This window comes from Gossypium hirsutum, chromosome A09 (assembly GCF_007990345.1).
Source record: "Gossypium hirsutum isolate 1008001.06 chromosome A09, Gossypium_hirsutum_v2.1, whole genome shotgun sequence".
Taxonomy (NCBI): Eukaryota; Viridiplantae; Streptophyta; class Magnoliopsida; order Malvales; family Malvaceae; genus Gossypium; species Gossypium hirsutum.
In genome coordinates, this window is record NC_053432.1 from 6,009,149 (window position 1) to 6,021,750 (window position 12,602).

The 12,602-nt window shown below is 38.1% G+C and overlaps 1 protein-coding gene across 1 annotated transcript; it reads right to left on the minus strand.

The window, feature by feature from the left end:
* Positions 1-7,977: 7,977 nt before the first annotated feature.
* Positions 7,978-11,453, minus strand: LOC107889884 (probable leucine-rich repeat receptor-like protein kinase At1g35710). Its single transcript, XM_041077457.1, has 2 exons — positions 8,923-11,453; positions 7,978-8,676 (listed from the first exon to the last, which is right to left on the minus strand). The coding sequence occupies exon 1, from the start codon at positions 11,329-11,331 to the stop codon at positions 9,556-9,558; it is 1,776 nt and encodes a 591-aa protein (XP_040933391.1). The 5' UTR covers positions 11,332-11,453; the 3' UTR covers positions 7,978-8,676; positions 8,923-9,555.
* Positions 11,454-12,602: the final 1,149 nt, after the last annotated feature.

The following is a 12,602-nucleotide window of genomic DNA, read 5'->3' on the forward strand; positions in this document are numbered from 1 at the left end:
TTCGCGCGGTGCCCCAACCATGACAAAACTGGTGGATCCATCGTGTTCGAGGGAGGTCATTTAGCCCACCAAACTGGCCCACCAAATGGCCCGGTGATTTGAGAGATTAAAAGCCCATCTCAAGGCCTGATAGAAATGGGAAGTGTTCTAGAGATTAATTATGGAATCTTAGAGTTTATTTGTATATAGCTGGTACTAAGCTTGAGTTCTAATTGTATTCAGCTTTTATTATAGCTATTGATATCTGTGAGGCTCAACTATAATAGGGACCTCTTTGCTCATTTGTATTATTCGCTGAGTTATTAATAAGAATTTTGAGAGTATCACTAACTTTTTCTCTCAAGTGTTCCTGTTTTGTTCATCTTTTCAAGGCTCGTTCTTACTTCGTTCTTCTGCTGTTCTTTGTGAAATTTAGGGATTCATTGATCCTTTATTGTGGGAGTGAGTTGCTGGGTTTTGCTTGAGCTTTTTTTTTATTAGGTGATTAGCGTTGGAGCAGGAACTGCTAAGGCGCCGGATTGGTGGGAACCTAAGTCCTGCAGTGTATCGGAAGGTCGACCCGTTGAGTGTCAAAAGTTGAGTATGGGACGTGGGAGGCTAGGAGCGTCGTCAGGCATTTGTCAGCTTAGAGGTCGCGTCGTCACTCTCGGAGTTCAATGGGGATATCAAGGAGAGGGTTGAAGATGTTGATGATAGGCTCCATGATGGACTGCAGTCATGCAGGAAGCTTAAAGAGTATGTGACGGATAATATGAAACAGTTGACTGGTAGAGATGATGCCATTGAGGCTATGGTGGTGGCCTTGAAGGGAGAGATTGCGGAGCTCAAGGTGAACTCACAATCTACAGGTTGCTTGGCAATGGTGGGTTGCGGCTGCGCACCAGCCAATTGATGTTCCAAGCCAAAGTTTAAGGGAACAGGTCCGCAGAGATGTGGCACTTTTTGTGGGGAAGACTACTTCTGTGCCAAGGCATCCGGAGGATGTCACTAGGTAACTACTGCTGCGATGTATTTATCTGACGTTGCTTTTTGTGGTGGTGTCGTAGGTCCACTGATGTGAGACGTGGTGGGTCTGAAATCGAACATGGGAGGAGTTTCGATGTGGTTCAAAGCCAGTTTTACCAGAGTATGCGAGGATGAGGCTCGGGCTAGGTGCGTCGGCTTGCGCAACAAGGCACTGTGAGGAGTATGTACAGGAGTTTAGCGAGCTTATGCTCCAAATCTCAGATATGGGGGAGAAAGAGGCATTCTTTTCTTTATGGACGGATTAAACCGTGGGCGAAGCAAGGTTGCAGCGCCGAGGAGTTCAAGAATCACCAGGCTATGTCAGTAGCAGAATCACTTGCTGAATTTGGTGGGAGGAAGACAATTCCAATTCTTCTAACCCAGATTAAGGGTATAGTGGGGGAGATAAGAAAGGCCCACTAGGAACGGCGATGGTAAGAACCTTGGGACAAGAGAAGAGTGGGCCTATAAAGTGCTTCCACTGTAGGGTCCAATATGATCAAGGACTGTCCAAGAAGGCCGCTCTCAAGGCTATGAAGCAAGGGGGAGTCCGATGTGGAGGATAAAACCTTGGATCGATACTAGGGGGTGTCGAAGATAGAATGAGCCATGGTTTGATGTTTGTAGACATCATTGTGGCCGGCAGAAATTGAATGCACTCGTTGACACAGGCGCTTCTGATTTATTCATGTCTGAGGAGGCTGCTTGTAAACTGGGCCTCAAGATAGATAATGAAGGGGGTCGGATCAAACAGTGAACTCGGAAAGTATTCCATCAGGGGGTTACAAAGGGAGTGGTCTTCAGCTCGGCGATTGGTCAGGGAAGGTATCATTAGGTAATACCACTTGATGACTATGATTTATGGTGGGACTAAGCTTCCTTGATCAACTTAAAGCTCTTATTGCCCCTTCGGCAATTACATGGTGATTTCAGATGCGAAACATCAATGCATGGTGAAGTGACAGGAAGAGAGCTTTGAGGGAAAACACTATCAGCAATTCAATTTGCTAAAGGTGTACGGAGAAATGAAGTCTCATATTTAGCCACCTTGAAGATCGAAGAGACCGCTGAGTTTGTTAGTGAGACCCCGAAGAAGTGGGACAATTGCTACAATCATTTCGAGATGTAATGCCTGCTCAGTTGCCAAAAAGTTTGCCACCCAAGAGGGAGGTGGACCACAAATCGAGTTAGTATCCAATGTGGTGCCGCCAGCAAGGGCCCCTATCGTATGTCTCCGCCAGAATTAGAAGAGTGCGGAAACAATTGAAGGAACTTTTGGATGCGAGATTCATTAGACCATCTAAATCCCCATATGGTGCGCCAGTGTTGTTCCAAAAGAAACCGATGGGTCCTTAAGAATGTGCATCGATTATCGAGCTCTAAACAAGATCACCGTGAAGGATAGGTATCCTATTCCTCTTATCGCAGATTTGTTCGACCAGCTTGGTAGTGCAAGATGGTTTACCAAGTTAGATTTGAGATCGGGGTATCATCAAGTTCGGATAGTCGAGGGGACGAACCAAAGACAGCTTGTGTGACACGGTACGGTTCGTATGAGTTCCTTGTGATGCCTTTCGGACTCACGAATGCTCCAGCTATATTCTGCACCCTAATGAATAAGGTACTTCAACCCTTTCTTGATCGTTTTGTGGTTGTTTACCTTGACGATATTGTGGTCTATAGCAAGTCGCTTGAGAGCACGTAAGACACTTGAGGGAGGTGTTCCAGACTTTGAGGGAAAATGAACTGTTCGTCAAGGAGGAGAAATGCTCATTTGCCACAAGAGGTGTCATTCTTAGGCCACATTGTGGGAGGCGGTAAGATCCGAATGGATAAAAATAAGATTCGAGCCATTTCAGAGTGGGAGCCTCCAACCAAGGTAACAGAGTTGAGTTCTTTCCTTGGATTGGCAAATTACTATCGCCACTTTGTCAAAGGCTACTCCAAAATTACCACTCACTTGACGGACATGTTGAAGAAGGGGAAGGTATGGGATTGGAGTCCAGAATGTGAGAAGGCCTTCAACCAATTGAAGCAAGAAATGACGAGGGAGCCCGTACTTGTCTTGCCAGATTTTACGAAGCCTTATGAGGTACGTACAGATGCATCAGATTATGCTATTGGGGGAGTACTGATGCAAGATGGACACCCAATTGCTTTCGAGAGTCGAAAGCTTAACGAGACGGAACGTAGATATACGGTCCAAGAGAAGAGATGACTGCGGTAGTACACTACTTGCGCACATGGAGACATTATTTATTGGGTTCCAGGTTCGTGGTCCTTACCGACAATGTTGCCAATAGTTACTTTCTAACCCAGAAAAAGTTGTCTCCCAAGCAGGCTCGTGGCAGGTTTACTAGCAGAGTTTGATTTCACAATGGAATATAAACCAGGAAGTGCCAACAATGTTGCTGATGCACTTAGTCGAAGATGGAGTTCGCAACAATCAGTCAACCTGATGGCTCTTTGTTGGAACGCATTCGAGAGGGATTGTCCCATGATCCTACGGCCAAAAATTTGATTGAGCTTGCCAAGGAGGGAAAAACAAGAAGGTTTTGGCTTGATGGGGAGCTAGTATACACTCATGGACACCGCCTCTATGTGCCCCATTATGGGAAACTCCGTAAGGAAGTAATGAAGGAATGTCATGACTCGAAATGGGCAGGCCATCCAGGGATGCATCGCACTTTGGCCCTTTTGGAGGATCGCTATTATTGGCCTCACATGGGTGCTGATGTGGAAACCTATGTGAAACTTGTCTAGTGTGCCAACAAGACAAGGTTGAGTTAAAGACTCCAGCCGGCTTGCTTCAACCCCTGCCAGTCCCAGAAAGGCCATGGGAGAGTTTATCCATGGATTTTATTATTGGTTTGCCTAAGTCTGACGGGTTTGCTAGTATTCTTGTGGTGGTGGACAGGTTTTCAAAGTATGGGACTTTTATTCCGGCGACCAAAGAGTGCCTGCTGAGGAAGCAGCTCGGTTATTCCTTAGACACGTGGTGAAATATTGGGGAGTGCCACTATCTATTATCAGCGATCGAGATGGTCGATTTACTGGTCGGTTCTGGACGGAGTTGTTCAAGTTAATGGGCTCAGATTTGAACTTCTCCACGAGCATGCATCCACAAACCGATGGGCAAACTGAACGAGTAAATGCACTGTTGGAGACGTATCTTCGGCACTATGTGAGTGCCACACAAAGGGATTGGCCAAGTTGCTGGATGTGGCCCAATTTTCATATAACTTGCAGCAAAGTGGGACCACGAATCAAAGTCCATTTGAAATAGTGACGGGTCAACAGCCACTCACACCCAACGCTGTTGTGACCCATTACACAGGACCAAATCCAGCAGCCTATAGATTCGCAAAAGATTGGCAAGAGAAGAATGACTTGGCTAGAGCTTGTTTACACAAGGCAAGTAAGCGTAGCAAGAAGTGGGCCGATCAGAACCGAAGGGATATACAATTTCAAGTGGGTGACTCAGTCCTTGCTAAACTACACTTGATTTTACGATATACTGGTTTGCACAAGGGTCTTGTGCGAAGGTATGAACGGCCGTTTAAAGTTGTGAAGAGAGTGGGCAATGTGGCCTACAAGCTGGAGTTGCCACCAAACTTAAAGTACACCCAGTCTTTCATGTAAGCATGCTTAAGCCGTTTCATGAGGATCAAGAAGATCCGAATCGAGGCAAGTCCGAACGAGCACCGATGGGGGTAAAAGTCTCGTATGATCGTGAAGTAGAAAACATTGAGGCAGATCGGGTAATTAGACGAAAGTACCACCGACCACAGCATGAGTACTTAGTTCGATGGAAGGACTTCCTGATAGCGAAGCAAGTTGGGAACCTGCTGAGGCATTGTGGCAGTTCCAAGGGAAGATTGATCAGTTCCATAAGGAGGATGCGACGAGGGCGTCGCTAGAACAAGTGGGGGAGAATGTCATGGGTTGCGCGTCGGTGCCCGCAACCATGACAAACTGGTGCGATCCATCGTGTTCGAGGGAGGTCATTTAGCCCAACCAAACTGGCCCAACCAAACTGGCCCGGTGATTTGAGAGATTAAAAGCCCATCTCAAGAGCCTGATAGAAATGGGAAGTGTTCTAGAAGATATAATTATGGAATCTTAGAGTTCTATTTGTATATAGCTGGTTACATAAGCTTAGAGTTCTAATTGTATTCAGCTTTTATTATAGCTATTGATATACTGTGAGGCTCAACTATAAATAGGGACCTCTTTGCTCATTGTATATTCGCTGAGTTATTAATAAGAATTTTGAGAGTATTCACTCAAACTTTTCTCTCAAGTGTTCCTGCTTTTGTTCATCTTTCAAGGCTCGTTCTTACTTCGTTCTTCTGCTGTTCTTCGTGAAATCTTAAGGGAATTCTATTGAATCCTTTATTGTGGCGAGTGAAGTTGACTTGGGCGTTTTTGCTGCTGAAGCTTTTTTTGTTACAAGTTAGGCTGACTTAGGCGTTTGGAGCAGAGAAACTGCCTAAGGCCGCACGGATTGCGTGGGAAAACTCTAAGTCCGTGACACTAGTAGTACTTAGGATTGGTAAATGGGAAATTTGAGTTCAATTATTTTAAATTTTGATTGTTTGAATAATTTTAAGTTTGAATTTGTATTTTTTATCAAATCGGATTTGTATAGGTTTAAATATTTTGTTTCGTGTTTGTTTTGCCAGCTCTAGGAATGGATGAAGCCAGGACCTTGGACCGGATATGAAATTTGTCCCTTTTATTCTGAGTATTTGTAAAGTTTAAGTTAATTTAATGGTAAAATTGTATTATGGTTCCTTCTAAAATTTAAATTTAATTATGCTTTCTCCAAAAACAAAGGATTTATAGTGTACTCTATTGGAAATTGTAAAATTATACGTTAATACAATAACGAAATTACATTTTTAGCTCTCTCAAAATTTTTTTTAGTTTTTGTAAAATGGGAAATTTTCATTTTTGACTCCTCCAAATTTTATTATTCAAACTAAATCATTTTAACACGATCGCCCCTCAATTTTTTAATTTTATTTCATCCCTAACATAAAATTCTTGTTATCATCCTTAGCTCTAGGCATAGCTTAATATCTCTCTCAGCTTGTAAAGGATTTGACCAGTGGTGGCACTAGGGTTTTTGCCCTGTTCGTTGATTCAAACATTAGTTATTATTAACTAATAGAATAATAAATTGTATTTTGACACAAAAATTATAATTCATATCTTGACTGTAATAATTTTTTTTGGTTTATTCCTTGGTATTGATTATCATAAATGTAAAGGTAAACTACACTCAAAGTAATTAAATTATTAAAAATTTATGTTTTTTTTATTTAAGTCGCTGATTACGAAATCGTTGTTGTATGCTATTCTCTGTTCACAACTTCTTTCCAATCTCCGACATTAACGGTAAAGTTAACTTAGATTTAAGGTATGTTTTTCTATTTGTCAATGGATATTGAACAACCATACCAATCGTCAAATTATTGCTTGGAGCTCGCTATCCGAACTTAAACTTAACGGTCCAGTGACACAAATAAAAAAATTCAAATAATTTAATGATTATTTTATAACTTTTTAAAATTTAATAACCAAAATATAAACTTACTAATAATTAAACTTGTTAGTTATTACCGAAAGCTATAGGAAGGCAACCATATACCATATATATTTGAGAGAGTTATGGTATGAGGCAATTTAGTGGGGCAATGTAATCAGAACAAATTCATGTTTATCTATCTGTAAGGAGAGATCCAATCCAATGTTGACTTTAGAAAAAACAAAGACCATGTTGGAGATTTTGAAGGTGTAAACATTTGCATTGTATAACTAAGAAATGACATAAAAACATAGTTCAAACCATTACAACTACACCGCTGGTTTGGCTCCTCATATATGGAGCCTACTAGTTTATGCTGTTGATTGACATAGCACCGAGATATGCACGTGTTCTGTTCTGCAAATACAAGGTTATAAGCCTCTTTCTCATCGTTTTCACAATACATTTTCGTTTTCAATTCGTATTTAAATTAAGATCTTGACTTGAACTCGAACATCTGATCTGATTAAATTAATTTAAATTCGATTCAATCATAAAAGAAGATCTAAGCTTTTGAGAATAAAAAATAACTTGAATTCAAAGTGATATGAACAATTACACTAGTTTTTAACAGTAAAAATAGATGAAATTTTTAATAAAAAAATCAGATTGCCTTTAAATCTAACCTAAAATAAGTAATTTATTTATTTTTTAAATAAAGAGAACAAAATATAACTTTAACTCTTAATATAATAACTTCTATAATATTTTTACCAACTCATACCCAAGTAATTCGAATTTTTAAAACTTATAATAAAGATCCCATATGAAAATCCATCCGATTGATAAAATCTAAGCCCTGATTACTGGTTAGTCCATGAAACTTTACAGATTGTTTTAGTGTTGCAGCTAATTCTCAGACATAGGGAAAGACATAAAATTTATGATATCTCTAACAGATTAAACTTACTTCTTGTAAGATTTTGATGATTAAATTAATGAGAGAAAAATGGTGAAAACCCAGTCGGTGATTTTTAACCAGTAAATCTTTTTCAGAGATAAAAAAAAAACTGGTTAAAAATGATATTGTTTGGTTATTATACAAGTTGTTGGGTGATGGGGCAGGGAAGAGAGTTCCAGGCTATGGTGGTGGTGAGAATATTGAAAGACCTTTTTGTCTGTTTCCTTTGATTTTGTTTCTTTGGGATGCTACATTGAATTTTCCACTCCCATTTAACCCTTTTTTTACTTTTCAATCCTTGAAAAAAGAGAATCCCACGTTTTGTTTATTGAAATATAAAATTGAAAATTTTGGTTACCTTCTTACAGCTATTCCTTAGTACTAAGCCGCCAAACTAACAGTATATTATAATCTTGTTTTCATATTTAACAAAATCCCAACGTTTGAACACATTCTTGTAGCTAAATTAATACCAAAATTGAAAAAAAATGTGTGTTTTGTATATCATAAAATTCTGAAATAAAAAACCTAAAAGAAATCATTGTAATATCTTCATGTCATAATATCTGAAATATTAGGAGAGGCAAAAGGCATTAATGAGGTGACCTTTGGGCCAAGGCCCTTCTGTCACCATGCTTTGGACCCAACATTCATGAATGGATATCCAAATCTAACAGCCCAATACATGCATTTGCCTCCTATTACAAGCAAAAAAAAAAAAAAAACATGGCATATATATTCATATAGTCTTAAAAATGCAGAACCAAATCAACTACTATTTATTTGTAACTTTCACCGCTCATAAACATCTCATGGTTCTTAAGCTCGATAAGAGATATTTCATGAAGAGGCACTGAAATTGAAGACTTGATGTGTAGGAATTTTTGAGACACTGATTTCATTGTTGGTCGAGCTTTGGGTTTGGCCCGTAAGCATGTGAAAGCAATCACAGCAACAAAAGCGATGTCTCCTACCATTTTTCGACTTCTTGGTGGTGATAATCGAGGGTCCAAAATTTCATTTAACATGACATTTTGGATGTTAGATGGTGATGATGATGATGATGATAGTGTTAACAACAATTCACCAGGATGCTTTCCCATCAATATTTCCAATGCCAACACTCCAAAGCTATATACATCACATTTTTCCGTCACAACCATTGAATAAGCAAGTTCTGTAATTAAAGCAAAAAGAATAGTTAAAAATAGATGTGAATTTATATTGTGCGTAGGTGCATGTGTAGTTGCATTTGAATTCTTTAATCTCAAGTTAAAACAAAAATTTTATTTATATTTGATGTTTGCTAATTTTGCTTTTCCCATTAGTTTCTAATAATATATAATTCAAAACAAATAATCAGTACAAACTAAGAATGAATGAAGCTAAATAAAAAGGGAAAAAGAGATTGAATGTATAGAACCTGGGGCAATATATCCATATGTGCCAACAATTACAGTTCGATTAGATGAATCAGGATCAAGAAGTCTTGCAGTCCCAAAGTCAGCAATAAAAGCTTCCAATTCAGAGTTCAACTAAATGTTATTGCTTGAGATGTCTCGATGAACAAATTGGAGGGGTGCAATCATGATGCATGTAAGATAGAGCATGTGCGACACCTTTGACAATGTTCACTCTTTTGGTCCAATCCAATTCCACAGCTTCCTCATCAATGCTCAAGGCATAAAATAAGCTTCCGTTTTCCATATATTCATAAATCAAGAACATGCAACGATTGTGGAGACAAAATCCGTGGAGCTTGACAATGTTCTTGTGTCGTATTTCTGTTAAAAACTTGATCTCATTCCGGAAACTTGTATCATAAGCCGGCTGCTCAGCTTCCAATTGGTGGAGTTTTTTCAATGCAACAACTTTGCCACTTGGTAAGATTGCTCTGTAAACACTGCCATAACCACCCGTTCCAATGCAATATTTGATATCAAAATCCTCCGTGGCTTTGATGATGTCTTCAAAAGCAATCTTTCCATCAAAGTTCCAAATACAGAATAAATCTCCATTTTTGGTTGGGCTTGGATCAGATTTCAAAGCTTTAGCTCTATATCGTCGGAATAGGATGAATATCACCAACACAAAAGTCGAGACAAAAAATAACAAATTTGGAACCAGAATAACAATTGACAGATTGTGCTTCACTAGTTTGCTTTCTTTCTCGGTTTACATTTGGAGATGAAGGGCAAGGACGGAAGCCTTGAATGGAACCGCATAAATCCTTGTTGCCTATAAATGTCTCGGGTGCAAAATGCAATAATCCATCTGGAATTTGACCCCTCAGTGAATTAAATGACAAATTGAGGTTCCCCACATAAAATGGAAATTCGGGAATCGTGCCCGTTAGATTATTCCAACTGAGATCTAAGCTGCTTAAATCAGTTAAATTCCCAAATTGGGAAGGTATCACTCCTAGGAGAAGGTTATGGCTAAGAAAAATGTTTTGGGAATAGTTTTGGAAATTGAGTTGAGAAGGTATATCTCCACTAATGATGTTATGGCTTAGATCAAGCTCATATAGAGATAAGCCACTAATTTGCAGGGGAATCCTTCCACTCAAGTTATTGTTTGCCAAAATTAAGGATCTTAAATTTGACAAATTACCAATCTGAGATGGAATGGGCCCACTCAATTTGTTGTCTGAGAGATTCAAGTATTTCAGGGCATTCAAACTCTCAATTTCATGGGGTATGGGACCCTCCAAATGATTGGAAGCGATGGTTAAATCCATTAAATTGGGTAAATGAAGTAGTGATGAAGGGATTGAGCCAGTGAGTTTGTTATAAGAGAGATACAATACAGTCAGATTCTTTAATTTTCCAATATCTAATGGGATGAAACCTTCGAAAAGATTTGAGTCAAGGTACAAGCTACTCAAGCTGGGTAAAAGACCTAGAAACGAAGGGATTTCACCACTCAAGTTATTGGCACCAAGATCCAAGTAAGTCAACCTCTTAAGATTTCTTATTTCTAATGGGATGGAACCATTTATTTTATTTGTATAAAGAGAGAACGATTCCAGTCTGGATAACTTACCCAAAGTTGGAGGGAGTGGGCCGGAAATTTTGTTTGAACTCAAATAAAGAGAACTGAGATTCTTTAATTGACTCAAAGAGGAAGGGATGGGACCCAAAAGCATATTGGAGGATAGATCTAATGTAACCAAATTCGTTAGCCTCCCAATTTCTTGCGGAATGAATCCATTAAGTTGGTTGCCATAAAGATCCAACGATGCAAGATTGGTTAAGTTGTTGACAGAAGATGGGATTGGACCAACAAGCATGTTGTTCGAGAGATTGAGATTAACCAAACTCTTCAGCTTTCCAATATTTGGTGGAATGGAACCATAGAGCTGGCAGTTTCCGAGATGGAGAGTCATTAGCTTTTTTAGGTTCCATATTTGGGGAGGGATGATGCTCCGCAATGGATTAGAGTTCATAATCAAGTGAGTGAGATTGGTCAAAAGACCTATAGCTGAAGGCAGATGAACAATGAGGTTCCTCGTTAAATTTAGAGAAACAAGATTCTCCATCTTCTCAATTTCCAAGGGAATGGAAAGAATTTCATTATAAGAAACATCAAGCACTGCCATTTGAGCAAGGTTTCCAAGTGAAGAAGGTAACTCACCTCTAAGATTATTTGAGGACAGGTTGAGGCACTTGAGTTTCGAAAGTGCACCTATTTGAGGTGTTATACTCCCATTTAGACCATGGCCACTAAGATCAATCTCGATGACACTTCCAGCAGAACTACATCTAACACCAGGCCATGTACAATGGTGAACACTTATGTTGCTGTAGTTACTCCACCACCCAGTTTCCATCAATGCTTTTTCCTCAGCTACAAGAGATTCTGAATCATTATTTGTTACTATAGTAATCTCACTGCTCCTCACTGTTATAGAGAGTAAAAAAAGCAAAATAGCAATGAAAGTGTAAAAGGAGAATGCCATAGCTATTAAGATCAGGATTGAAGCTTTACTCCCAATTTTAAAGAGCCGGTAAAAACATATATATATATATAAAGACCTGATCCAACATTTGGCTATATGTGCAGTTGAAGGTCACCCAGTATTTTCCTATTGATTACTTTTGGAAAGAACAAAATCTAGTATGAAAGCATCTTCCGTAAAGTTATTATGAAAATTATTATGCCCACTAAAAATAATTAACTTTCTGTAAAGTTATTATGAAAATTATTGGCGGCGTACATGAACAATGTGTTCAACGTTTCACTGGTAGGAAATGAAGACCAAAATTGATTTTAGAAACTAAGCACCTCAATGTTGTATTATTCTTCTAAGAAAGCAATAATGATAATGTTAAACCCCAATTTTTCTAATATCGGTTTGGTTGCGTTTTTATAGTTTCGGCCAAATTGGAGAATACAATTTCATCGTTTTCGAAGATAATATTTCAATATTAACAAAATATGAACACAAGAAACCTCTAAACTTGTTGTAGATTAAAGATATTAAAATCTACCTCCTTTAAAGATGTTTGGTTTAACAAACGCAATATTTTTTAGTCTCGTCGATTGAGTATGCAGGGGATATGGGTTTGAGCCTGTGCTGAAGTATATTATCCTCTAATTTATGGGTTAGGGATGAGTTATGTGTAGTTCTAGGCATTGTGTCAAAAATAAATCAAAATTTATAATGAGATTGTTCAAAACAACTATTTTCAGTCTCAATTTCCGTAAAATTATGATAATTCATATTTTTTTAATTACAATTTATATATTAATAAGTAAATATATGATGTTGAAATAATTTATAAATCATAATTATAATAATCAACCTTAATTAATATATTAATAAATAAATTATTAAAGTAAATATAAGAATAATTTTGATGTTGACATCTATTATTTTATTTTTAAGAAAAATATATTATCATTTTTAATCCGTTTTAAATTTTATTTGAGAAGAAAAATTTAATTTGAGTAAAAAATAAAACAAAGGGCAAACTACTCCGTAATCTAAGATAACATGAATAAGTTGTAAAGAGATTATTATCTTGACATTATTTAAAAATATAAGATTATATAATGATCAGAATGTTAAAAATTTAAATAAAATAATCTTATCCTAAA

Excerpts from the sequence above, each read along its gene's own strand:
- LOC107889884 (XM_041077457.1), bottom strand. The coding sequence starts at position 11,331 with ATGGAAACTGGGTGGTGGAGTAACTACAGCAACATAAGTGTTCACCAT.